The following is a 27768-nucleotide window of genomic DNA, read 5'->3' on the forward strand; positions in this document are numbered from 1 at the left end:
GGACCTGGAATCCCAGCTCCACCCTTGACTGCTACAGTGGAACCGAGGCCACATGTCAAGTCCACACTAACGTGGCCCTCATGGCACACACGCTCCGTGAAAGCCCACAATCTGGGGGAATTTTAAATCACACTGGTATACTCAGAATAACAGCATTTCTGGAATATCCCAGGATAGCTTCGAATTTCAGATCTCTTCCCTGGCCACCATCAGGCCTGCCCAGGCGTGGCAGAACCGGGGTGCAGACTCCCGGCAGGAACACGCAGCCTGGGCAGCCAGGCAGTGCCAGGCACCGCTGCTGTAAGGGCACCGCCGGCTTCTGACTTGCTTCTGCATTTTTCTAGTTTCTCCTTCACAGTGTGAGCTGAGCACACAGCCACCAAGGCCGGATTCGTTGAAGACATGACAAGAGAACCCACGGTGCTGTCCCCAGAGCCCAGTGGAAGTGCTCTACTGTTTTGTTGCCAGTGCTGGCCCTCAGGTCACCCTCGCAGGTGGCCCTTTAAAGGTACAGGACACTGGCAGCAAGGGCAGGGACCCCTCCCCTCAGAAGGTTGGGTCTGTGAACAGATCTACGAAAAGAAAATCTCAGTTTGAAACCACTCATTTTCAGCACATTTCTATCTGTAGCCATCAGGATGAGTCAGTCCTCAACCACCCTGGGATGAGAAGAACGGGAGCTCACACCCGTATCATCACAGTAACTCCAGGATGTCCTCACTCCACAACGCAGAAAAGAACAGGGTCAATTTCTCTCAGCCCGATGACTCGACAGAAGGAAGCTGGATCTTAAAGGGAAGTGTCTCAGGTGAAGGCATCCATGCTTTTCCGACAGCAAACCTCACACTTCAAATTCTGCACATGTGCAGGCAGCAGTGTGAGCATTGCCAATAGCAACGTGAATCAAGAGCGGCTACACACCGCACATATGATCTAAACTCAGAGCGAATGCCGACAGTCATAGTGATCTTCCCCTTTGCCAGGAACCTTCTGTAACGTTCTGGTTTCATACTGTAATTTTAGTGGAATTAAATCTGAATAGTCCTAAGCAAATAATTTCAATTAGTTCCTTGATTACAATTACAAATCAATCCTAGCCAAACTCAGTGACACAGGGGTGCTCAATGACACAAAGCTACTGGCAGACTATTGAGTGGGCCTCCTTAGTTCAGGTGTTGTAGGTGAAACCTCATTGTGCAAAAAGTCTCAGAGGAGTCCTTGCTGGGGTCAGCTGTTGGACACTGGTGCATGAGGGAGGTGGCAATGGCTCCTCACCGTGAGCTCTTGCTTTATGTATTCGATCGTGGCCTCAAGTGCCCTGGTGCCCCGGGTGGCCTCGTCCTCCACTGCCTTTACCGTCTTGAGGAGGGAGGTGACATTGGTCACCATCACCTGCATAGGAAGAGAGAAAACAGATAGTCACTGTCTGAGGTCCAGTCCCTACTCTTTTAGCTCTAGGTGGAATGCCACGAGCAAAGACATTTCTTTGCTCTGTTTTAAATGAGAAAGGAGCATGGGTGCCTGTCCCCCCAGTGTCCTGTGAGTGCTCTTCTCCCCAGCACTCCCGAGCCGGCTCATCCACGGCTGGAGCCCCACTCTACCTTGGCAGCCCCCTTGAGCTGGTACATGGAGGGGTCGTCGGCGGGCTTGCTGGCAGCTCCCTTGGTAGCACCAATGAGATCAGAAAGGGCCTTGGCCACGTCTTTGATGGCGTTGATCAACACCACCTGAAAGACAGCATGCAGCCCAGGTGAGCAGGCACCTAGCAGTCACCTGCTGACCTCACCCAAGGCCACACAGCCCCAGGGCAGGCTGGGGCACCGAGGACAAGAAAAAGTCTCCCTATGGGCAGCTCTAAAGCCTACAGCCAGGCAGGACCTCCTGGGAAGCCTCCCTTGGAGATTCTGAAGTGGGGGTCTGGACTTTCAAAAGCTCCCCTGGGGAGGCTGGGGCTGGGCTAGATGGAGAACGCGGGTCTAAAAGCACAGCACATTTAAAATCTCCTAACTGGCCACTTGGTGGACAAGTTGCCGCAGATGGATGAGGGCAGCTAAGCAGACACCTGAGAGCCACACCCCTCACCTGCGAACTGGCACCCCAAACACTGACAACAAAACTCCAACCTCACCCCCGGCCTGCGAGGTTCTCTGCCTTACTGAGTGCACTACGGCACACGGGTCTAATCTTCCTCATGTGAAATCTCAACTATTCCTGTTCAGGCCCTTAGCTCTTGCCATCCTCTCTACCTGCAAGCTCACGTGTCTTGTCTGCAGAGACGTTTCCTGACCACCGCCCCCCCCAACCCCAGCTATAGACTCACCCCACAAATACAGAAACTCTGCGAGATTGCTGTTTCATTCACAGCACGTATCAGTATGTGGAATTACTTTCTCATTATTCACTTTTACTCATCTGTTTTCTCCCCCAACTTGGACGCAAGCTCCAGGAGGCTTGGCCTGGACTCCTGTTCTACTCACACTCAGAACAGGCCCTCGCACACAGCAGGTGCTCAGTAAATACCTGTGGATGAACACACAGGTGCGTACCCACGTACACCTGGATGTGATGCATTATCCACGTTTGTCTTTCTGATTTCACGAAGACCACAGACTGCCTTTCAGTGTGCAGGACTTGGAATCAGAAGCACCAGTCGCCGACAGGAATGACACGACACTGGGCACTGCATTTAAGTGTTCTCAGTCCAGTGGCCCCAATAACAACAGCTACTTCTATAAGAACAACGATTTCCCTTTACTGAGGGCAGTGTTCCAGGCGCCAAGGCAAGCACTCTACACACATCATCTCTTTGAATCCTCACCGCTGCCTTTCCAAGTGGAAACTGCAAAATCTGCATGTCCGCACTCCCAGAGCCTGGAGTGGCAAAGTTAGAATTTAAACTCTGGTCACTGTGATCCAAAGGGCCATGTGACCTCCACACGGCACTATACTCTACGGCTCCAGCTCCTCACCTACAGTGGCACGAACAGTGCCAGCCCTGTCTACCTCACCACACTGCTGTGAGGGTAAACTGAGACCACAGGCGTGGAAACGTATGAGGGGTTCTAGAGCCCCAGACAGCTGCAAGCACAGCACCACTGCCACTGTCCAGACCCCCGCCCTCTCCCATCCCCTGCTTCCCACCTGTGCCCCTCACCCACAGGGCACAGGGAGCTGCAGCAAGCTCCGGACCCACAGGGCAAACCCTGACTGAATCCTGGGATCACAGAGGGGAAGGCGGGTAGCAAGAAGACACGGAGGCACAGGAAGCAAAGGTCTGCCGCCAGCCTCCACAACACCCAGATACCCTGTCCCCTCCAGTCACTTGAGCAAGCTGGGACATTCTCCCGAGGGGAGGTTTTTACTATTGAGATCTCATTAGAAGCTGGTGCTTCAGGATATTTAGACAATTTGGGAGTTAAGATCTTATAAGCAATAGCAAAAAAAGTTAGCCCAATGAAAATATGGGCAAACGATCTGAACAGACATTTCTCCAAAGACGACATACAAATGGGCAGCAGGTATATGCAAAGAAACTTGATGTCACTAATCATCAGGGAAATGCCAATCAAAACCACAGTGACAATATCACCTCACACCTGTTAGGAGGGCCATGATCAAAAACAGACAAGTGTCGGTGAGGATGTGGAGAAACCGAAGCTCTCGCACTGTTAGTGGGAATGGAAAATGGTGCAGCCACTATGGCAAACAGTATGGAGGTTCCTGAAAATAGAACTACCACGTGATCCAGAAATGCCTCTTCTGGGTGTTTATTCAAAAGAATTGAAATCAGGACCTCAAGATTTGAGCACTGCCATGTTCAGCAGCACTGTTCTCAACAGCCGAAATGTGGAGACCACCGAAACACCCACCGCGGGATGAACGGGCAAAGAAAATGCGGTAAATACATACAACGGGATATTACTCACTGCATGTACACATCTAATGGACTATTTATTTCCTTCTAAAAAAGAAGGTCATCTTGCCATTTGTGACAGTATGAATAAGCCTCGAGGATACTCTGGTTAGTGTACACCAGTCACAGAAGGACAAATTGCACTTGCCCGATTGCACTTATATGAAATATCTGAAATCGAGAAACTCACAGCAGCAGAGCAGGATGGTGGGTATAAAGTTTGTTATGCAAGACGCGTAAGTTCTAGAGATCTGCCTTACAACACTGTGTCTCCAGTTTACAACACTGTACTGCATACTTAATATGTTAAGAAGGTAGATCCCATGTTAAAATGTTCTTACCACTATAAAATAATATTAAAAAATAAAAGTGGGAGAAAGGGGTTGAATGGAAAAGAAGGACAAATGGTGACAATCACTGAAGCTGAGTGGCGGGTATGCAGGAGTTCATTTTACATTTTTCTTTACTTTCGTGCACGAAGAAAATTTCTGTAAAATTTTTTTTTCACAGAAAAAAAAAAAGATTCAACAGCAATTCAATGTAATTCTCTGTGTGAAAAGATTTACATCCCCCCTGGCCAAGTCACTCCTCCTAAAGTTGAGCAGGGCCGGCAGAGCGTGCTTCTGATACGTGGTTCCAACTCCGGGACGAGTTTTCATGCGTTTCCTTCCTCCACGGGGGTAAAAACAATACCGCAGGCAGGGATTTCTGTGAATGCTTAGAATTCCAAAAGGCGGCCAATCTGAGCCCTGATGTTATCGGAACGCAATCCAGCAGAAGGGATACGACAGTAACATGAGGAATGTTTCCTCACAGAGCTCTGCCACGGCAGACGTCAGGGGTCGGGCCACCAGGGAACAGAGCTGGCGGCCTCAGGTTGAGCAGCACGGTCACTGCTGCCTGTCTGAGCACCCAATGGTGGGGGGTTTCTATCCAGTTTTGTCCAAACAGACTCGTGTGCTGAGTGTGGTTTAAGCAGTGAAAACCGAAGTTTGCACCATTTGGTGGCGCTGGGACTAGACAGAACTGAGGGTTAAGTTTTGCACTCTGGGAACGGGCAGGATCCATTCATTGATGACTCTGGTTGGCTGCTAGTTCAACGACAGCTGAACACATTTGCTGCATATCCATCATGTGCCAGGGGCTGTGCTGGGTGTGCAGGTCTCAAAGGTGAGTAAACCGTGGTGACTGTCCTGGAGGAGCTATGGTCTGGGTTGGGGGGAGGCAAGGCAGGTAATTTCACTGAAATCACTAAATCCGAAGCAGAGGTCACAGGGGCACAGAGCCCTTCCCTACCCTTTGGCTCCTCTCCCACCCCTGCAGAGCCAAATCTCTCACATGGGCCGTCCACACGAGTGGACGGAGTTCATCTCTCCACCCTCATCTGGCTGCTGCCCTGCCTCGATGGCTCTAGGGCCAACGGCCATTCCTAGACTTTCATCCTTCCTGATGCTCGCCATGTCCGATGGGTTGGAACACTCCCTCCTACTGTGCCTTGGCTTTTCCTCCCACCTGCTACTGCTGCTCTCAGTCTGCTTTGCCATTTGCTGCACAACACGGTTCTACATGCTGGATTCCTCAGGGCTCTGCCCTGACCCCCGTGTCTCTTCTCTCGCCATGCTTTTCCTCTCCTCTGGCTGCTGTTGCCAGCTTCATGGCAACAGTCCCTGAACCTGCAGCCCTGTGGCCCAAGCAGGCTAAGGCCCACTCACGGGTTCTACCTGTGTGTGTTTCTTGCACGTCCCATGCGACGTGCCCAGAATGACTCGCCTTCCTCTCCCCACCCACCCTCACCCTCCCTCCAGGTAGCTCCGCCCATGGCTGCAGGTGGAAGCCTCCTAGAGTCCTCCCCCATCGGCTCCCCAGGCCCACGGCCTTCAATCCTCCACCAGGCCTGGCAGGGTCTTCCTTCTAGATTCCTCTCCGTCTGCCGGCTTGTCTCCCATCCCCACAGTCCGTGCCACCGTCTCGCCTGGATACCTGCTTCCTACCAGTCCTCACACCAGACACACTCACACGCGTATCGTTGACTTCAAGAGTTCCTCTTTTGAGGCCCCGTGTACAGCACTGTTGGGAAGACGAGGAGGACGCATTCCCAGGCCCTGCTCGTACCTGGGTCTCGGGGTCGTTGGAGCCCAGGCTGGCTGCTCCCAGCTTGACCACCTCGGCAAGCTGGGTGATGGTGGCTGCCGAGGACTGGGCCGCCTGGGCCAGCTTGTCTGGAGTGGACGCAGCCCCGGACACGAGCAGCTTCGTGTCTTCCACTAAGGCCTTGGCCGTCTTCAGAATGTTCTCCCTGAGAAAGGGGCGGGGGGAGGGCAAGACAAAGGGCAAAACCCGATTACTTGCAGTTAGGAAGAAAAGACATCCCTCATAGGGGGCTTTCATTAAAGGGCTTTGAAGAAGAAGGGGGGTGTTTTCCACCTGGGGCTCTCACCTTCCATGTATGCAAAATTGGGCCAACCAGTGTTCACATAGCCAACAGACATGAAAACGTCCATGAAAGATTCAGGCTCAGCAGCTTAGCTCCCTCCCCCCGCCTGCAGTTAAGTGACAGGTCAGCTTCTTTCCTGTGGCTTCTTCCCTATCCCTTAAAACACTTCATAGCTACAGTGAGCTGTGAGGACATAGGGGTTGGGGCACCTTGTCCAGGGACCAGAGCCCAGCTTGGGCTCTGAAGGGGGACAGAGCTCTGGGAATCTCCATCCAGCCTAGCCAGCCGACTAAAGAGAGAAAGAAAAGTGCTGGACCCATGGCGCGGATTTGGGGGTCCCCAGCAGCAAATGGGGAGTCTCCAGCACTGGCCTTCTGAGCGCTGGCTGAGAGCCCGTGTTCTTGGTGCAAGCCCAGCAGAGAGAGCAGGCTTTGAGCCCCACTCCCCCAAACACGGTAAAATCTAAACACGCCTGCCTCTGCCACTCCCAGTCCTGCCTGGGTCCGTGAGCAGTCAGAGGAACAGCTCTCTGGCTCGGAAAGCGAAAGATCACAAAGCTGTCCTCTGCTGGAGCGGGCTGGATTTAGGGCTGCCAAAGGCATAGTGCAAACACGACTCCATGTTTACAGTTGGCAAAAGGGGCTTATTTGGATGACCTGGTTCCCTTTCCTTACTTGAGCATCTTGTTGAAATCAAAACAGATAACCACATTTCTGGCTCCCAGGCAGTGCCTCTGAGGTTGAGTGTGAGTTTCAGGGGCAGGCCAGCCTGAACCTCCAAGCCCCTGCCTCGTATACCTGTGGTCTGCGAAGGTCTCGCTGTTCTCGGCATTCAGCGTCCCTGCCGTGGCAAACATGATGGTGGTGTCCAGGTCGGCGATGATCCCAGACACGGCGGTGGCGGCTGTGATGCATGCCTGGGTCCCCTTATTCCCAGCCTGGAGAGCCGAGAGCACCAAGGACACCTGTAGGCAGAAAGGGAATGTGAGGGGAAGCTGGGAAATGGAGAAAAGGTGTGCTCTCTCTGAAAACATTGAATTCTCTCTCCTGGGAGTCAATGAAGCTTCGAGGTTAACAGCACACGTTTGGAGTCAACCGCCTTGGTCTGAATTCCAGCTTTGCCATTTACAGGCCACATGACCTGCAAGCTGCTTCATCCCTCCAAACCTCTGTTTCCTTATCTTTAAAATGGGCAATTACTCTCACCTATCAGGGTTGCTGGGAGGATTAAATAGGAAAAAAATGTATGTAAAGTGTTTTCAAGGCATTTGGCATGTAGTAATTGCTCAGTAGAGGGCAGATGCTATTATTTATTTAGTTACTATTACCTTTCTGAAACCACAAAGAGGGATAAAGGATTAGGCTCCTGTGGAAGGTGTGGCCATTCCATCCCCTGTTACTAGATCTTCAGTAGAAACAGCCCCCTGCTAACTCTCATCGCCTTCACTTGGCTGCCTCGTGATCAGAAATTCTCCAGGGTGGAGCGCAGAGGGGCTGGAGTCCAGAAGGCATCTGCGTGTGTGACCTCTCCACCTGTGACACTCCGGGGAGCCATCATCCACCACCAAATGGTAATTCCAGTGACCGGAGGGTCCAGTGAGTTGGTTAAGGGGTTCACTCCGGTGCCTTCCGTGTCAGAAACCCTGTGCTGTTACCTCCCCACCTCATCCCCTCTGGCACACCCCCACTGCTCCTAGACGCACTTTCCTAGAGACTATCACACACACTTGACTGTATCACACCCCCACTTACAAGTCTCCCCTGGCTTTGGAGAGGTGCTGAGCTCCCTTCCTAACCGCACCAGCCAGCTCCTGATCTCCCCAAACACACCCACCTCTGCACTCTGCCTCCGATGCCCGCTCCCCGTCTCTTCTCCAGCCACTGACTTGCTCACCCTGCAAGAGGCAGCTTAAAGGCCCCCAGGACACCTCCCCCGACTCTCCTCTTTCAGAGACAGCTCTGCCTCCCAGGATGCTACAACACTGTCCCTGCCCTCAGAAGGTCCACTGCATGAATGTCAGAAACAGCATGTGTCAGGCTAGTGGCTGGGGGCTCTTTGAGGCCAGGAGCCCCCGTATTAATCTGTGTGCACACACCCACCATCCCTGACCCAAAGAAGAGTCTGAAAACGTTCTGTATATGTATTGCTTAAAACATGCTGACCAGGGCAGGGGAGGTACAGCACCAGTAGGAGGCTCAGTGTGAGACACTCCGTCTTCTGTGCTGCTCAGACCTCAGCAAAGGCCGTGGACGTGGCCTGACAGGAGGGGCACAGGGACTTTTTCCCGAGCACCCACCACATTCCAAGGCCAGTGTGCAAGGAACTGTTTCTCTTCCTCACTCGCCTGACCCTCCTTTAAATGCTACTAAGCCCCACCAGGAAAAGATGAGTCAGACTGGCACACAGCTGGCCTGGGAATGAAGTATCTAGTTTCTGGAAAGAACTCTCAGAGCATGGGTGACAGAGCCCAAGACAAGTATAACTGGAAGTCTGTGGGGGGTGGAGGATATGAGACATTCTTTAGCCAGGGTGAAAGAAGAGAGTCTGGAAACTGTGTCTCACCCTCTGGCAAGGTGTGCAGGTCAGCATGTGTCCCCTGAGCGCCTGCTGGTCACTAGGGGCTGAGCACACAAGGCAGACTAGTCCAGGAGCCCATGGCGGTGTGGGGCCAGTGTGCTAGACACACGCACAAGGCACGCGAGAAAGGCACGAGGCGCACCAGGCAGAGATGGGAGGGCAGGAGATCAGGAGGCTGGGACACGTAGCAAGAAATGGCCCAAAAGGCTAGTTGCTAAGAACCAGCCACCTCCCCCCGCCGCTTTGGTCCTTCTCCAGGTGTCCTAAATCAGGGGTCTGCTTTTGTGAGAGGTAGCGAGGCCGAGGCCAGCTCAGGAAGATCGTGTTGCCCGGCCACGCTTGCAAATACTAGGCAGCTTGGACGCCCTCCTGCCTCCTCCCAATACAGGGTCTTCCACGGGGGAACTTGGCAAGAGTCACTTCAGTAACAAGGAAGAGCTTTGAAGGGAGGGAAAATGCCTTCCTTAACTGACAGATTTATTTCCTTACTCTGGGGAGGCCGGGCAGCCCTGTGGGCTGCGGGGGAAGGCCAGGCTGCGGCTTGGCCTTGGTGAGGGGCCACGGACAGAGCAGCCTCTGTGGCAGGAGCTTCCAGCTCAGGGCCCCCCGCCCACCCCTCGAGTCTTGTTGCCAAGTTGATCAACAGCACAGGGCTCTGTGTCCTATGAACCAAGCGAAGGAAGAGGGAAGAGCCACCGAAGCATGGGAGCTTCATCCCGTGCCTCGAGCGGCCTACAGAAGAGCTGACCCGGAAAAGGATCAGGCTCAAGCAAAGCAGAAGATTTGCATTTGGGAGCTGGGGAGAACGAGGGAGCAGTCTGGGGATGAAGGGAGTTTGGGGTAGGACGGTTAACCAGGGAAAACTGCCTGGGAAAAGAGAGTTTTAGAGGAAACTCCAAAACTCTTTCCTCTAACAACAAAAGTTTTAGAGGAAAAGAGAGTTTTATAGAAAACAGTAGCTAGTATGTATTAAATGTTTAACTATGTATCTGACGCAGTGCCAAGCAGTTTTCTCCGCAATCCTATCAGCCAGGTATTACATATTTTTATCTCATCGAGGTGTGGAAAGGTGAAGTAACTTAGCTAAGATCTGAGAGCCTTGTTCACTACACGATGGGAATCTCCCTACAGATAAATGTCTTTAGTCAGGAAGCCTGGTCCTCCAGAAAGGTGCATGCTACTGCGGAAGTCCCCAAACCCTCCCCCACATCACTGTCTCATCTGTTAAGTATGAAGGTCGGAGGTCAGAGGTCACATGAAAGGAATTTCCAGTCCTGACTCAGCCCTTAGCACCTAGGAGCCTCCCTGGGAAGGAAGACCCGGGCACACGGATTGTCAAAGGGGCTGCAGGAAGAGGCTCCTGGCTGCTGATGGAGATTTTGACATGGTCTGTCCACAGGAAAACCCTTCAAGGGCGGGGATGCCAGGGCCTGACCTTCGTGGGACAGTCCCTCTCACACCCTCACTTCTCAGTGTCTGCGTATGGCTCCTGGATACACCTAGCCCTGGGAGAGCCTGGGTTGTGGGGGAAGAGGACGACGAGACGGCTGAGGTGGCGGGATTAGCTTCAGCACAGTTTCCTGCTTTGTCCCCGATCTCAGCAGACACTGAGAGCTGGCACGGGTGACCCGAGGGCTGCTCCTTACCTTCTCTGTGACGGCACGGGCGCACTCAATCAGCTCCCTCTTGGTGTAGCTGTCCGTGGGGCACACCTGGAGGGCCCCTGCCTTCTGCACCAGGAAGATGCAGCCGTGGCCCAGGTCCTGCACGCGGGTGCGAATCTGGAAGCCGATCTGCAGAGGAAGCCCGGGATGGGGAGGAGAAGTGTGACGGACCCTGCCATCGAGGTCTCCCCTACGTGGAAAATTTCTCCTGCGTCCTACGGGGGCCTGGCTAGGAAAATTCCACTCCTATTAGGAATCTGTGTTTGGTGAAGTATGGAATTCGGTTGCTTTTGCTTCCCTTTTTAGAGGCTATAAAATGCCCACAGTTCCCATTAAGCAAGCCTGCATGTCAGGTCCTAGCACACCCACCTTCCTGGTTTTTGCTACCTTTTCTGGTTTATAGCTTATCTGCCTCTCAAGCCACCAGATAAGAACGTTAATTAGATGAACTCAACTCTGTGGGATAATTCTGTTATTCATTCAACAAGCATTTATTGAGCCCCTACTGCGTGTCAAGGTCTTTTCCAAGCAGGGAATGCATTTAATTTCATTTATTCCTTACAACAGCCCTGGAGGATAATTAGAAGTTCAAAATGTAGTTGTAGTATTAAGTGTAAAGTATTCAGATTCTTGCAAAACTGACGTTTACCAACCAGAACACCCCCTTCCTCAGCTGCACCACCTGGGCAGAGTGACCACACTGAGCCCAGGCTTCCTTCCCTTAAAAAAGTATATTTTTAGAGCTAAAAGCTCAGCAGGTAGACATTCTTTTAATGACCCCTGGGCTGTGTGCTTATAAAAGGTACTTGGCCCAAGAGAATCCCAGGGAGCTCCACTATGGGAAAGCTGCCAGCTCTCTCCTTTAAGGTGTAATACCACCTCCACCTCCCCAAAGTTTACATTCCTCTGATCCTGTTTCACATCAATTTTCATTTTGTTCTGATCAATACAGATGCCATAAATAATCTCTCCTTCAGCCTAGGTAAGCAACTAAAACAAAACAAAGCTTTTAAGCATGAGTGTTGTTTTCAGGAATCTACAATAGCTAGAAGCTATGGCTTATCCTTCTAGCATCTATCAAGAATATTCACTAAAAGATCTCTGGTACTGGGAATAAAATCTGGGAGATTTTGGCCACTTGGATGCTGTCTTCTGATACCATCTTGTTAGAGTGTAAGGAAGGATGACCTTGGAGAATGAGGGGGGCTGCAAATGTTCTTTCTTCTATTATTGAAATGCTACTTTTGAGACAAAAAGTTTCTTCCTCCTAACCCCTTAAGGCCCAAAGAACTTTTAAATCCATTTATAAGAATATTCTCGTGATCCACAAAGTTGAGCTTCTGCTCTTTGGGTGTCCTTTGCATTGTCCATCAGGTGCTGTAGAAGCCTCACAGTCAGGTGAGGATGTCACGTAGAAAACATGAACAGCACCCCTGAATTGTATAGCAGGGCAGCTCTGCAAACAAGTCTGGACTGGTGCAGCAATAAGGCTGCCACTGAGGAGGCGGGGAAAAGCACTCTAATTCAGCCCACACAGCTGTAACGCTGCTTAAATATATCTGTTTGCTGGACATATTTGTTGGCTTAAAAACAAGGTCAAGCTGATGCAGGGTGTTGCCTCATTAAAGTTTTAAACTCAGCTTGGCCTTGGAAGCTTTCTAGATCCACATACTTTAACCCTAAGTACTCAAGGGCTCTGAAGTCAACGATAACCACAGATATCTAAATAATAAAGTGCTGCTGGAAAAGTCAGCTAAGGAGGAAATGGAAGGCGAAACATTTACAGAATTTTAAAGTAAAAAAAGACCTTACCAGTTGAACCTCCCCATTTTACAGATGAACAGACTGAGGCCCAGAGAAGTGATGCGATTTGCCCAGGATCACACAGCTGGGCTCTGGCAAAGCTGGATGAGAATCCAGGTCTTTAATCCTGAGCACAGTGCTCCAGCCAGTAGATGAGCGTTTTTCTAACTGCTTTGATTTTTCTACTTAGTAGGACACTTCCCTCCCCACCCCAAATAAAATCTCTTGTGGAACCTCAACATACAAAATAGATAGAAATAATGTGGTATGAGTATGTTCTTCCTTTGAGTTAAAATTTATATCCTTGGCTCAATGAAAAGTTAACAATGAGACTGACTGAACCAGAGTTTTAAAGATGAGGTTATGAAGGTCAGTTACAGCCTCGGCCAGCAAGTCATTTCTGTCTTTTGCTCTGGTTGCACAGCGTTGAGAAAAATCCTGCTATGTGCATAAATAAAGCAAACAGGAGTTTTCTCCCAGTTCTTGACCACGGCAGGCAGGGCGGACGCAGCCTCTGCCTGAGATCTGCAGAAACCACCCAGAGGCCTAAGGCAGAGCGCAGGCCCCCCAACGGTTCCCTGTTGGCCTGGACCACACACAAATATTTTTTTCTGTTGCCCACATGAGCGAAAGGTTGAGAGTAAGGGCAGGGCTGAGGCTGGTTTTCCTCACAGTTTTAAAAGTAGTTAAGTTTAAAAAGTGAGACTCAAAGCAAACGTGCAGAACCTCCAAAGCTCCTCTGTGGGTCAGGGTTCTGAAGAACATGGTGCAAAATCATCGTGCTAGAAAAGGCTGAGGATCTCCAACAGTGTTTTCTGCATGCTCTCTCCTGCACCACACCGAGCCCGAGCTTTCTGCATGCAGAATGCAGGGCACTGGAACAAGCCCATGCCTCCCCCGCTGCGGTGGGATGGAGAAGGGACCTGCTTCTGAGCTCTCACAAACCTGAAACCTAGGAGAAGACATGACTGAGGATGGGCTACATCTTCAAAAATGCTCGTGGTCCCTTAAAAGCACCTCCCCCATGTTATAAAAACACACCCAATGCCCTGCTGCTCAGCCCCTTTCTTGGAGGTGACACAAGGCGTGTAGCAAGGGAGCCCATAAGTGATCAATGGTGGAGCTGGCCCAGTGGGCATGAAATTCCAGCTGGGAAGTTACAAAGAAGACCAGCACCAGAATGCAAAGAGATGAGACTAAGCAAGGCAACAGCTGCAAAGGCCCTTGGCGTTCTCAGGCAACCCAGGGCTTTGCCCCAGAAGGTGGGTCTGTGCCAGGTCACATAATTGTCCTCTGGGTGCCTGGAGGCCCCCTAGAAGCTTGGCCACACAACCCTACTTGGACAGTACGCAGCAGAGATGTGGCATTCTTACCAAGGACAAGTTGAGATAGGCTTTGCTTGCTTTTCATGGGCTAGGAGGGCTAATGTAAGAGGAAGGATGGCATCTCGGGATCCCGGTCCTATCCCAGCCCTACTCTTGACCTTTCGCCCATGTAGGCAGCAGAAAGGACCAGGGACCTTGCTCTGCCCTTTCCCGGCCACTAGACTCTCTGGGTGAGCCCACTAACCTTCACGGCCTTTGTTCCCTTCCCCACCAAATAGGACAGAGCCTGCCCCGCCCACTCTCCGGGGCTGAGGGGACGGCCAAATGAACAGGTAACACGTGAAAACATCTGGAAAAGCTAAAAGGGCCACACGAATGCTTACTGTTGGAAAAAGATTAGAGCCAGGATTGTGATGTCCAGTGAACTTGGGTTTGAGTTCTGGCTGTTCCACATATTTCCTTGTTAACTTACTCACTTACTTGAAACATATACTTATTCCAAAAAGTTACATAAAGTGTCTAAAATACTAATGACTGTAGTTGTGTGGTATTGGGCAATTTAAGCTCCCCGAGCCTCAATCTGCTTATCTGTGAAATGGGAAAGAACAAATGATTCTGGAGTTAGGTCATACTGCAGCTGTGAAGGGTAACAGGACAGCAGCCACCACAGCATCTAACACAGGCTGGGGACCTGATAAATAACCCTTTACTGTTATTTTGTAGGGCATCATGGGATCGCTAGGGCACTTAAATGAAAGAAGACAACAGAATCAACATAGTAGTCTACCAGCAATTCCATAGAACATTCTGTTCAACGAGACAACATCCTAGAGGGGGAATGCATTTTTAAAACTGTATTCAAACAGATAAGGGATTTAAGGAATGCTAAGCCTCTCAAAGCAACACTAAACTTCTCAGTAAACATGTCCAGCCCACAGGGAGATCCAACTACCTACCAGTGTTTATTATAAAGGAATGTTGCTCAAAGACATAAAACTTGAGGTTTTAAATTGGCAACTTTAGTAAAGCGTTCCATGAGCCTCAAGAAAAACCATCAATTCCCTTTTTGCCCAAATAAAAGTAAAATGGAGAAAACCGTCTCCTGGTTCTGTGCCCTGAGGGAAATTAAAAGCCTGGTCTTTATGAAGTTTGGGATCTGATTTCAGTTGGAGAGGGGTCTAAGAAATACCGATCCTCTGTCCTTACCGCCTAAAACTAAACAAAACGTACCGATTTTTCTCAGGCCTTAGAAGAGCAGTTACATGTGAAACCAGGTCAAACATAATTTGCCTGGGATAGCGCGTGAACGTTAAAAAGGCAGTAACAGGCTTATCTGAAGTTAGAAAACATGGAAGGAGAAAGCAAACAGCCTGTCCAGTAGCAGCAGGGCATCACTTTCCCTCCTCCAGACAGGGTGCCTGGGAGTGGAAAGTTCTGGAGAATTCTAGAGCAGACATCCATCTCATCTGGAGGACAGGGGCTGTGGTGCTCACCACAGGCACTTAACAAACAATCCTGCCAGCTTTTAAGGCGTCCAGTGTTACAAGTGGTTACTGCACATTTTCCTCAGAGACAAAGCTGTAGTCACTAAATCTTCTCCCTGGGGTTTACATCGTAGAGTTGTGGCTCCCAGGACCTCAAGTTCTTTCTTCTTCTTTTTCTTTTCCTTTTTTTAAGGGGAAACTAATCTTACATTGCAAAGCTGCTGGAGGGCTTTAACTCTTCTGAAGAAACATTTTCACGGTGATGTTAACAAAGGTTTGAATTTTCCGTGGAAAAATAAGCAGATAAAGCTCCTGCTTGATGTTCAAGGGCAGAGCTGTGACTTTTCCTGTAATTGCCACATTCTGGAAAAGACCAAAGCGCTGACTGCACACAGCCGGCTGCAGAGAAGGAAGCGGCTTCTCATTTGCCCTGGATATGAACGTTTTCACACGCTGCGATGCGGGGGCCTTTTAGCACACAAATAATCCCACAATCTTGGAATTGAAAACTACATTGCTTTAGGGATCTCTTAGGCTTCTCAGTTTTCCCCCAAATATCTGTCTGGCAAATACACACCAAGAATTTTCCTTAGCAAGCCACTGGTAATTTTATATCCTCTCTGCCCCTTTTCATTCCAGGTCACACTGCTCTCGTGTCTGGAATGTAAAATGCATCTCAAGATGTCACGGTGAAGTGGGAAAGCCTTCGTGAAAACGTCAGCGGCTGTACATGCAGAACCAATAACCAAAGTAACCTGCTGTTGTGCTTTAAGCAATATATTTTCTCTCCCGGCTGCTCTGGCGTTATTTTACATTTTGCTTCAATGGTCTGCGCTGCAGTAAGGAAATCTGCCGGTCTCACATATGGGGTGGGTGGCTCACGAGAACTCAGCTGCGGAAAGGGCCCCCCAATAACTGAGGCAGGTCACCATTTAAACTAACCAAGGCAGATGGTAGTAGATCCCATTTTTAAAGGTTTCAGAGATCCAAACTCCCCTTGCAACCACAGTCTTGTTTTTCATCCCTCTCCATGCCAAACACTTCTTCTGTCCAACCAAACTTGTCCTTACTGTAACGTAAGTTCCCTAACCCTTGTTTGTGAAATTCAGAACTACATGCTAGTCTAGTGAATTATATGTTTAGATGATCTTACAAAAACGGTGAGTCTGTTTTTTAAAAAGGGATGGGCCAGTGTAAAGAGTTAACAGAATCGTGATGTGGGTGTCTGATACCTGTTCTTTCTTGGTTGTGACTTAACATACTCATCACAAATAGAATTATTCATGCTGCAGCCTAAATATTCAATTATTCAGAAATCTCAAAATGCAGACACTGTTAGAAACTTAAGTAATCCCATGCCAGATATATATGTACACAAGTACATATATATGATATTCCTATACATGCATTGTCATGGCACACATTAGTGATTTGTTTTTGGTCTTCATTTCTGCAGTATTTCTGAGTCTCTGTTATGACATATTTAGACCTGACTCCCAGGAGAAACAGTAGCACTGAGTAACTTGGGGACAGTGACTGTCATTGCAAGGAGAAGAGAAGACCAGGTACAACCTTTTGCCTTGACAGCCCAGCTCACTTAGGAATATCTCAAACAGGGTTTGCGCTCAATAAATGGCTTGCTGAGTTTCACAGAATGTAGTTACCTTTGTCTTCCCAGTGTCCTTGCAATCCATTACTCTTTATTTCAAACTGAGCTTTCTTTCTCTAAGAAGTCATGCAGTTCCTCAAGCCCTGGACCCCTTCTGCGTGTTCACACTGATGCAGGTGTAGGTGCTTCAGGCACCCCGGAGCTGCACCCGGCCTGTCTGCTTCCCAGTGACCATCCCATTTCCCAGAGGTGTCAGAGCGCTTGGAAAGTGGCCTTCGGAACCAAGCTTTTGCTACTGTAAGACTCAAGGGTACAGGTGTTCTGAGGCCACATCTACGTTGGCCACTATGGAAAGCTAGTTTAGGGAAGGCAGGTAGGCAATAAAGAGGTGTCTACAAAAGGATTAGGGGCAAGGAATCTGGCCTGGTTCTTAGAGAGCCACCACGAATATTCAGGCCAGACTCTGTTTCATGACAGCAGCCCTTTCTCAAGAGAGGGGCTGCTAAATCCCATGCTTTTTTGTTCCAACACATCTGTGAACCTTTGGCAAACATAAAAATAACTGAGGGGGGTTGTGCTAGCTGCAGTAGGAAGTGAGAAGACGACGGCAGCCCCAGGCTCAGGCATGCTAGGACAGGCAGCAGGTGATGGGCTGGGAGAGAGGGGACCTGGCAGAACACTGTAAACAGAGTCCTTCTGTCTGAAGCCCACTCCCCAGACGACCCCAGCTCTCGGCCAGTCTGCCCCAGAGAGGACAGTGAGCTCTGAGCACAGCCTGGGGCCACTGGGTCGGGACCTCTGCTGTGTGGCGGCAGGAACTAAACCTGGCTCTGGCTACTGGGCTGGGGTCTTCTAGAATGGAGCTAAGCTACAAAGAAACCCCCAGGAGTGGGTACCAGTATGTATTTGCTTCTTAAAATAGGGGCCTTAAGGTGGCAGACCTCCTCTGGCTCCGCCGTGGCTGCTGCCATCTGGCCCTGGAGAGCCAGGTGCCCATAGTCACTGGTCATTTGTGAAGCCAGTCCTCCCAACTCCTCCGGGTTAGTAACCGACTTAGTCATCTGGAAAAAGAAAACAAGCAAGACACAAACACACATACACACACACACACACAGAGAAAAGCATGAGAACCATGTGTTAATACCACTGGAAGCCAAAAGGTCTCATTCACTTTTAAGCTCCCGACAGGGTGAAGGCCAGGACTTGCGTGTGGGGCCGGACGCTGGAGAGGGCAGCTCAAGCGAAGCCCATGCTGCGTCGCACAAGACAGGCCAGAGCCCTCACAGGCCCCACAGGGCCCCTTCTGGCCGGGCCCGATGGACACATGCTCAGTGTTCAGGCTGTGCAGCGTGGAGCCAGGCCCCCAGGGTCCACTCGGTGGCAGGTGAGCGTGGCGGCCTCTGGCCAGCCCTGCCCTGTTGGGTCACCAGAGGAATACCTCCAAGAAACTATCAGGGAGCACAAGCCCTGTGCCCCGCATACCTCTGGGCACAGGCTTCTGGTCTCTGGGTACCCAGAACCAGGTCCCACCCGGACGAGAGAGGGCATGAGGACAGGGCTGTCAAGGAAATCATGAACAAGAAGTGATGGATAAGCCAATGTTTTGGAGGAAGAAACTCATAGAGAACACATCTCTGTAGTAAATTTGTGCCAAAGAATGACAAGGTTTCAGCACAAATTTAACTGAGAGTGTAACGTAACCCAAGATACTCAGTATTTTCCTGTCTCATAGACAAATGCATCTCAATTATCTTATCTAGCGAACGTGCTAGTTTCTAGTTTTTCCTTTTCCTCTGGACAAAAATGCCTCTTAATTCTCACAACAGCAGCTGGAACCTGCCTGCCACCCAGAAAGGTGTCCCTGCCCCTTGTTGAGGGGCTTCCCTCCTGCCCCACCCCCTCTCACTCTGGATAACAATACTGCCTCTGTGTGGCCTTTTAAGACCTTGATTTTAAAGGGCTTTTAAAAAACCCTTTTTAAATGACTCCAAATCCATGAGGCGGGATGGGAATGTCCATCCCATCCAAGGCATATTTACAAGAAAACGTCACAGGCTTCAGGCTGAGGTGTGGGTTCCAAGGAACGCACGTTGAACTCCAGGACAGCGAGGGGGTACACCACGCATCGCTCCATCTGTGCCCTGTCGACAGGTACACGGTGATGCTGGGGCAACCTGACTCTTGGCCATGTGACCCAAGCCTGGGCTCCTCAGGATCAGGGACACCAAGGATCAAGACAGGCCAGACCAGAACCTGGCCCAGGAGATATTCTAGAAACACCATGAGGCCACTCAAATTGTTTTCACTGCTGCTGTGCCAGGCTCCCTGCTCATCAGGAACTGGCACCAAAGGGACCCATGATCTGTCCCCTGAGCTCCCCTGAGAACAGCAAGTTTGGGCTCAACTCTGGCTTCTCACTAAACACTGAGATGGTCACTGTTCCCAGCCTCCCTCCCCAGCCCGAACTCTTTAACAACAAGCCTGGCACAACCATAGCATTTCCACGAATGAACGGCAGCAGCCAGGGAAGTCTTTCTGGTCCAAGCTCAACCTCTAGTGGACACATGATTACATGACAAAACCATCCAGGGAGGCGCCTGGGCCTGACGGAACAGGAGCCCTGTGGCGGCTCGCTGTGGTCCCTCCAGCTAGGAGGGCCACCTGATCTGACAGCTCAGGCTTGCGTGGCGAGTATCAAAGAGGCATTTTCTGGAATCTTAACTCGTGGCAGCCAAACCTTCAAGAGTTGACAGGAACTTTTTCTGCGTACTCCTATTAATTCTTTGAGGACACCGTTTGTCATCTTTTGTACAACTTTTAACAAGACAGCATTCACTGTCTCCCACTGCCATTTATATCTAAGGCTCCATACAATACAGTTCTGGTTCATTACATTTTAGAAAAAAAAATATATCCAAAAGTTACATGCCTTCTATTGTCAAGAAAATGTTTTTACGTAACCATGGTGATTCACTTTGCCTGAAAGACTGGCAATATCTTACTGTCCAAGTATTACACTTTGATTCCATCTGACAATCTCATCCCTGCTCTGTTTTATCACAAAATATCTTCTCTTGTACTGTAATTTTCACCTATAAAAACACCACAAGTCCTTTGAGACGTGCATAGGATTTCCCCCCTTTCTCCTTAACTCCAAACTCCTTCTCATTTTCTCCCCTTTGCTGTCCTGTCCTCATGCCCAAGTCTCGGTCATCTTTCATTCCTCTTGCAGAGCTCCAGCAGACTGAAGCTTCTACACCACAGGCAGCCAGAAAGACCACAGAGGAAGAACAGAGGCTGGAGCCCTGGAGGGACCAGGGACACACACGGAGCTCTGTCTCCAACACAGACTCCGGATGTGAAGGCTCGGGGGTGGCAATGGAGAAAGGGCAACCAACAGGGGAGACGGCAGCTCTTCTTCCTCTTACCATTTCCTGAGCTGTCACCGCAATGGCTTTGGAGTATTTAACCACAGTCGTCTGATAGTCGACAAATGTTCCCTTTGGTTCTGGAGGGGTGCCTTCATCCAGCTAGAGGAGAGGAAAAGAACCCCAAAGTCATAAGAAGCCTCTTGAAGTGTGGACTATGTTTATTCAAATTAGGAACTTTGAAAAATAGAGGGGCCCTTGGAGATTCTTTGGCCCAGAATCAACAGAATTACCCAACTTCTGCAACACGGACTTCCACAGAGGTGCACGTCTGCACTCAGATGTGCACGCGGGCCAGGAGAGGCCCCAGCTGCATCTGAGAGGAGTGGGAGGCCTTCCAGAGGAATGACGTTCTAGCTAAGTCTTACCAGGCGATGAGGAGTCTGCCACATCGGGAAGGCGTCCCAAGAAAAGGGAACAGCATTCAGGCACGTGAAGGTGGAGGTGAGCCCGACACTTCTAGGGAAGTGCAAAGTGGTAGAAGGCGAGGTGGGAGAGGAGGCAGACTCTATCGTGAAGTTCCTAGGAATGGTCTAGTCCACTGATGTCTACACCTTGGAACCCTTACTTACAATCTAAATCAGGGAACAGAAGAAAGTGGGAGCACTAGGAATAAGTTGTTGCTTCCCTGACTGTAAGTGCAACGGGAACTGAGAGAAGGGCAAGATCACTGTGCACTGGAAGAGCTGTGAAGCGGGACTGTGTCCCTTGAAGGGTTGGAGACATTGGTCCTGTATTCGAGACCTGGTTCCAGGGCTTGCGAATGGGCCTCAAGCTGGTTAGACTCCCTGAGTCTCGGGTCCTTCACGGGTAACCTCCAAGCATCACATGGTTCTAGTGAAAATGAAGAACTAATGACCATGGTAATGTAGAAGATGATGATAATGTCAATAGTGACTATGATGAAGAAAAATGCAACCCATCTTCACCCCCCCACTATCATCACTACTGTCACTGTTGGTCACTGAATTACATCCCAGGTGAGGAGACAGGTGAATAGAAATGAGCACAGGAAGAGCGAGTCTTGTGAGGTCGGCCTGACCTGAATGGAAGGGGGCTGTTGAGAGTGATGGGAACACGAGGCTGGATCCATTTTTATGAGAATCTTGAAATCATGAAGAAAATGGTAGGATCCGGGGAAGGTGGTGACATATTTAAGAAGATCTCCCTGGCAGCCATGCGCCATACGGTTTGGAGTCAGGGAAGAGACTGGAGGCCAAGAGGTCAATTTGGAAACTGTTAGATGAAGTCTTCAAAAAGAGCTATTAACACAGGTGATGAACAGACGTGAGCTACACTGTGAGTGAGAGACTGAAGGCTGTACGTGACGTGGCTGCACAGCCTGGGATGTAGTTTTCAAACCATTGGTACCAACACAAACTCCAGGCTGGACTTTTTAGCTTTCCTTTTTGGGCAGATGCTGCCAAATATCCCCATCGTAGCACAGGGCCCCTGCTAGTCAAATGAAGACCGAATTGTGTCCTCATTCCCTTGGTGTAAAATGACTGAGCATCTTCTAAGCGTTGGGCCATGTGCAAGGAGCTGTCACATGTGATGTGACGTAATTGCAAACATGCCAGGATGCGGGAGCTAGGGGCAGCTCAGAACTCTTAGCTAGTGACCACTGACAACCATGAAGACCCTTTAACGAGTGTGGAGACAATGGGAAATGAACAAAGTAGTGAGTTTTCTAGGAGTTCAACATTCTTCAGTTGGAAGAACTTTCCTTTGAGATGATGGACAGCCTGCCCACTTTTGTTGGTGTTAATATTAATGTGACCTTTCTTAGATAAAAGAGCGGTTTTGTAGATAGCAGAGATTTTGTTTGTTTTGTTTAATTTTTCCTCTTGGCCAAAAAGAAAGAAAAAGCATCAAAACAGAAACAAAGAAAAGGTACTGCATCCTAAAATCCCCCAGATCCCACTAACCTCACTGAATGAGGAAATCAAGGTTCAGAGACCTGGAATGACTTGTCCAAAGTTACCCAGAAAGCTGATGACTTCAAATTCACCTGTTAGTTCCCAAACCTTCTAGTGTTTAGATATAGGAAAAGAAGAGCAAAGAGAAGCTCCATAAACGGAAGTCCCCAAAGCGTCACGAATTGCATCCAAGTTAGATTCAACTTTGGAAACACTCATTTTTCTGCCCATCGCTGCCTTTGAGAACTTTAGATGAAGATTCTAATAGTATCTCAGGTGTTTTAACCAAATTAATGAAACTCTGAGAGAAAATGCCAGGTTTCCAATGCCTCACGGTGTAGGGGCCCAAAGGACCTGAAATATCACTTACTACAAACAGCGATAGGTTAAGTAAAGAGAGAGTGGGGAAGAGATGTCGTGTGGTTACCTGGATGTCAGGTCGGGGTGGATAAGAGTTTAGGGGTACCACTGAAACCCCAGTTGTATACTTTGTGGAACTAGGAGCGGGGAGGAACCTTTGTTCCTGGCCTTTGGGGCTTATGACGTCAGCAGTTCCTAATTATTGCTATCACGTAACGCCAGACTTATTTCCCAGCCCTTCCAGAAGAATCGAGTGTGTCCCTGGCTGAGAGAGCAGCCGCTACACCACGGACAGCAGGTGGTGCAGGACCCACTCGCCCCGTCCACAGCCCGTCACGGTGCCTAGGGCTTGGGGCTGTCACAAAAAAGACTTTCATTTTCCAGGAATTCATGGAATGTTTCCCGATTACAGTGTTCTAAAAAATACCTTCTCCCAAGAAGAGAAAAAGATTATTGCTTAAAATTCTAATTTGAACCCAGAAACCTTGGGCTCCATTATTTAATGTCCTTGGTAGATACGTAGTTTCTTTTCAAAGCTCTAGTGTTCTGATGTCCTGGAAAACCAAATGAACCTCCTGAGACTTATCCAAAGGCCTTGAGAAAGGAGAGAATTTCACTCATTTTCTGCCAAACTGTCCATATTTGAAGCATGAGAAGCCCACAGTAAAAATTAACAGATGCTTTGACAAAGCCAAGCCTGGGGTCTCTAAAGGGAGACACGGCGTTCCAGCCCGGGCTTGTTACTTTATCAGTCTGACAATGACTGCATAATGTTTAAGGATAATTATTCTAATTATAGTTTCAGGGTATCATTTCTTTATGGAGATATGAACAACCAATCTTCTCTAAATTAGCAATTAAAGACTGCTTATTATCCTGAGTAACCACATTAATGTATTCACAATCTGACAATGGACATTTCAAAACACAGATGATGCCTAAAATTCTTGGCTATGCTATCTATCACAGGATGGCAATTAGATGTTGATGAACAATTGTTCATTCTAATGAATATCAAACTGACATGACTAGCAAAGGATTCCTCGGGGGGAAGAGCAGGAGATACGGAGTTGAAACTGTCTCCAGTCATATTTCCCTACTGATCCAACTCAATGGATGGGTCACTAACTGAGAAAATGATACTCACGTTATCTTCTATGTCCGTAGCCTACAAGAGTTCACTGAGGGCTTTTACACACACAGTTTCAGTGGTTTCTACACTTGGCTAGATACCGAGACCACGGGGAGATTTTTAAAGTACAATTAGATTCCCAGGCTCCACCGTGTAGAGACTCCACCTGAGCCAGCGGGGGTGGAGCCCAGGAATCTGCATTCCTGAAAGTTCCCTGGGATTCCAAAACATCCATTCCAAAAACCAGCACTTGGGACTCACTTCATTATTTCCTTGTGGGGTTTATTCTCCGTGAAGCAGACAGGGGGGGTAAATAATTATTTCCATTTTACAAATGAGAAAACCTAGGATACCTTCTTTCCTTATGTAAAGTTAGAAGGAAGGGTGCAACTGGCTTACAAAAGTAATGCATTAATCATAAAGAATCGTATGTTGGACATATGACTGGACATCTGAACATTGACCAGAACAATTTTCAAGAAAAGGCTGTCACAGCTGGCTCCTTGGAGGAAAGCACGTGAGGCCCATGTGCGACGGAGATGGAGCCGCGGGGACAGCGGGGAGCCCACGCCTACCTTGCTCATGGCCTCTGCGATGGCGTCCACCATGCCCCCCACCAGCCCCACTTCACTGGCGGCTTCGTTCAGTGTCACCATGATGTCGTCCACGGCTTCCTTCATCAGCTGGGCGGCCTCTGTGATGGCATCGTGGGTGTGCTGCGCCTGAGGAAGGCATTGGGAAGCGTTTCCGTAAGCATAAGAAAGTCGTGCTCAGGCTTTGAATAATCACTTCACTTCTTTCAAGAACAGCTTTAAAAAGCGGAATACAAAACTATATCCCCACCATGGAGGTCAGCAGTGTCTTCTATTATACATCTTCCCTTTCCTTGTTCGCGTTTGTCTATTTGTTTGCAACACAAGAATCAGCAGGACAAATTTAAAAAGAAAATGATCCTTTTTTATAATCAAGAAGAAAAATAAAACTGCAACATCAAACAGCATCTTATGACTGATTTTATATGTTATTAGGTTCAGGATGGTAGAAAGAGAATGCCACAGGTTCCTGAATATATTAATACAAGTTGACACATTTAATAAAAAAAATATAAAAATGTGTTCGTAACATATGTACTTCTCTTCAAAATTGCCCAATACACCATAATTCCTTTCTTACAAATAAGATTGGACTATGGAAATGCAGGTATGTACAAGAGAAATCAATCTGTGGAAGGCCTAAGAGCCTTTGGAACTATGTCACAAATTATAATGCCAAGAGATTGGTGGAATGAATGATCAAAGTGCTCCAAGGACAAGGGCCCTGCAGACAAAACCCCAAGTACTCACGCATCCCTGACACCATCCCTCGGAGCAGGTGTGTCACACATGTGCCAAGCAGAGCAGGGGTTAGGTGAATGAATGAATAAAACCAGGGCACTGCTGGGCTCTCGGAAAGACATCTCGAGTGGCAGCAAGATGCAGAGAAGAGCCAGGGTGCTGGGTCAGACAAACCTGGGTTCTCGTTCTGTTTTACTGCCAACTAGGCACATGGCCCTGGGCCTCGCTTCCTCCTAAGTGAAATGGGAATAATCCTAACACCAGTATGCAGTGAAATTCTGATGAGATGATACGGGTGCAGGCATCTTATCATTTATAATAAAGTAGTCTAGCAGGGGGCTGGGCCCTCAGCCTCATGCCAGGTAGTTAGTGGCAGAATTAAGCACTGCGCCCAGGCACCAGGTCTATCCATGTAGCGGCTGTGGTTGCTCTGACCCACCTCAGGGGGAGACGACCCTTCTAAAAGGCCCACCACACTGCCTCTTCACCTGGGTGGATGAGAAGGGAAGGAAGTCAGCGGGAAATGATAAGTCTTTTGAGTCATTTTCTAAATAAAAGAGGAGAATAACAAGAAGAGACTATGAGAGTCACAGGAATTCGCCTTGTCTGAGTTGAAAAGCTGTGGGAAGCAAGAAGGTTCTTTAAACGTGACATCTGATGAGATGTGACATATGTTCATCATAGATGGTTATCCATGAGGCACCTGTGTCAGGAGGCACAGACCTCTCTTTTTGGGATGAACACAGTAAACCGGTAATTTATGTTGATAGCTGATTTCGTGGCACACAAAGGGTAAAACACAAATTATGCAGACTGCTTTGGCAATAGAAGTCTGAAGGGTGATATCACCTGTACGTGCCCTCCAGAAAGAGCATCTCATTCATTCTTATTTACATAGAAGGTGTGTATTTCTCCAAGTCCCCATTAGAATGAGGTGACTGCTGGAGACACAAACATGCCAGCAATTCTGCACATTTGTATTAAAACTAATCACACGTTTTAGGGGAGAGGTGAGCACTGCGTGCCAAGGATCTGCTCGCTCATGTCGGCTTAGGAAAGCATCAGAAGCAAATTTTGGGGGTGGCAGCAATAAATCACAAAACTGTTCTTTGAACTCCTTGGAAAAACTGAAAGGACAATTGCCCTGTACCAGGTCACCAAAACATACAGAAACACACCCTTGCTCTTGGGTATCCCAGGACTGAATTACCTTTCTGTGTGTGCGTGCTGATGAACTCTCCAGAGGCTGCTCTCCTTTACTCCTCACGTTTCAGTTTTACAGATCTTTAGAGGGTCAGCTCAGAGTCTACCTCTTCTGTGAAGCCTCCTCCAATTATTCCAGGCCTACATCCAGGGCCTTTCCCTCTGAACTCCAAAGGCAAGTCTCATCTTTATTAGATGGCCGAGTCTCAAACCACACAAGCCTGCTAGCTGAGCTCAGTAGTTTCAGACAGCCAAAGACAGAGCTGGACCTCAATTAAGGCATGTTTGAACGACCGAGCAATCTAGTAAGTGGAGGCAGTGGGGGCCCAACCATGAGGTTGTTATTTTAGATGCTGGAGGGGTTCCTTGTTACTGCTCCTCATGGTACAACACGGGAGAAAAAGCAGGTTCTGTTCTAATTCAGACACATGTCTGAAGTCTGCTTCCAAGAGAGCCTTGTTTCTTTATTACAATGCTTCAACTACAAAGTCCAGGACAGCAGGCATAGACATCACAGGAGTATGGAAAACGGGAGAGGGCTATGGGGGGGGGGGATTTCAACTTTAGCAGAGGGGAAAACAACTAATGAGAACATCCTAACAGTGTACAGGGCAGTGTCTTTGCTGGAGTGTTATAGGCAGAAGCTGTAGGGGCCCATGGAGGATGCTACAGAAGGGAACTGGGCGGGGTAGGGGTGAGTGCAGAAGAGAACTGGGCGGGGTAGGGGTGAGTGCAGAAGGGAACTGGGCGGGGTAGGGGTGAGTGCAGAAGGAAGTCCAAAGGGGTAATGAGAAGCGACACAGCCAATGCCTGGGTAAGCATAGAATTCATTAACACCAGGCTCTGGGGCTGCCACTTTATGTTTTTTAAACACCTACGACCTCAAGCACATTATCTTAACTCCCCTAGGGAGGGATTCATAATTAACCTCACGGTATAGGCGAGGAAACAAAGAAATGAAGTAATCTGCTACCAAGAGGCAGAGCTAGGACTTGAATCCAATTATGTCTGACCCCAAAGCCTGTGCTATTTTTCACCAAATCAAAGCTACCCATAACTATTTAACAACATTTTAACTCTATTTCCTCTGCAAACAGGACTGTATAACACCTAACATGTAGCACATAAAACCTAGTAAATATCTTCCCAAAGAATAATACCCAAGTTGACCAAGTCCATGCATCAGGCCTCCCAGGAAAGGCTCTAAGAAAACACCTTTGCAGCACCCCAGGTGTTCTTTGGGACAAGCCTGCAGGGTCTGCAGACAGAGTGCTGGTTGACTGAGATCAGTGAGGGACACAAGTGATCACCTGCCTTGCCTTCACTGTCACGTCTTGCTTCGTCATCCAAGGCATCTGGTCATTCACTAAAAACTGTTTCACACTGGTAGAAAAACATTCCAGACACCATTTCCAAGCAGAGGCTGTTATTATAAAGCCTACAGTGCTGGCTATGTACGCTCCCAGCCATAAGGTTCTTTGGGATAAAATAAAATTCCATGAGGAGCTCTGAACTTGCAGTCCAAGCAGGTACGCTAACATCTTAAAAGTCCAGAAAAATCCTACTTCAAATTATCCTACTGG

At 49.0% G+C, this 27768-nt stretch overlaps 1 protein-coding gene across 1 annotated transcript in view; it reads right to left on the minus strand.

Annotated features, from left to right (window-relative positions):
* Nucleotides 1-27768, minus strand: part of TLN2 (talin 2) — a 394205-nt gene that overhangs the window by 35055 nt on the left and 331382 nt on the right. The window contains exons 43-50 of the mRNA XM_069483220.1: nucleotides 24224-24370; nucleotides 20238-20339; nucleotides 17751-17870; nucleotides 10571-10717; nucleotides 7145-7311; nucleotides 6026-6209; nucleotides 1602-1727; nucleotides 1276-1392 (exon numbers count right to left, since the gene is read on the minus strand). Coding sequence (XP_069339321.1) covers nucleotides 1276-1392; nucleotides 1602-1727; nucleotides 6026-6209; nucleotides 7145-7311; nucleotides 10571-10717; nucleotides 17751-17870; nucleotides 20238-20339; nucleotides 24224-24370 — 1110 coding nt within the window. The remainder of the gene's footprint in view (nucleotides 1-1275; nucleotides 1393-1601; nucleotides 1728-6025; nucleotides 6210-7144; nucleotides 7312-10570; nucleotides 10718-17750; nucleotides 17871-20237; nucleotides 20340-24223; nucleotides 24371-27768) is intronic.

The sequence above is a fragment of the Eulemur rufifrons genome, chromosome 2 (assembly GCF_041146395.1).
Source record: "Eulemur rufifrons isolate Redbay chromosome 2, OSU_ERuf_1, whole genome shotgun sequence".
In the NCBI taxonomy this organism is placed as follows: domain Eukaryota; kingdom Metazoa; phylum Chordata; class Mammalia; order Primates; family Lemuridae; genus Eulemur; species Eulemur rufifrons.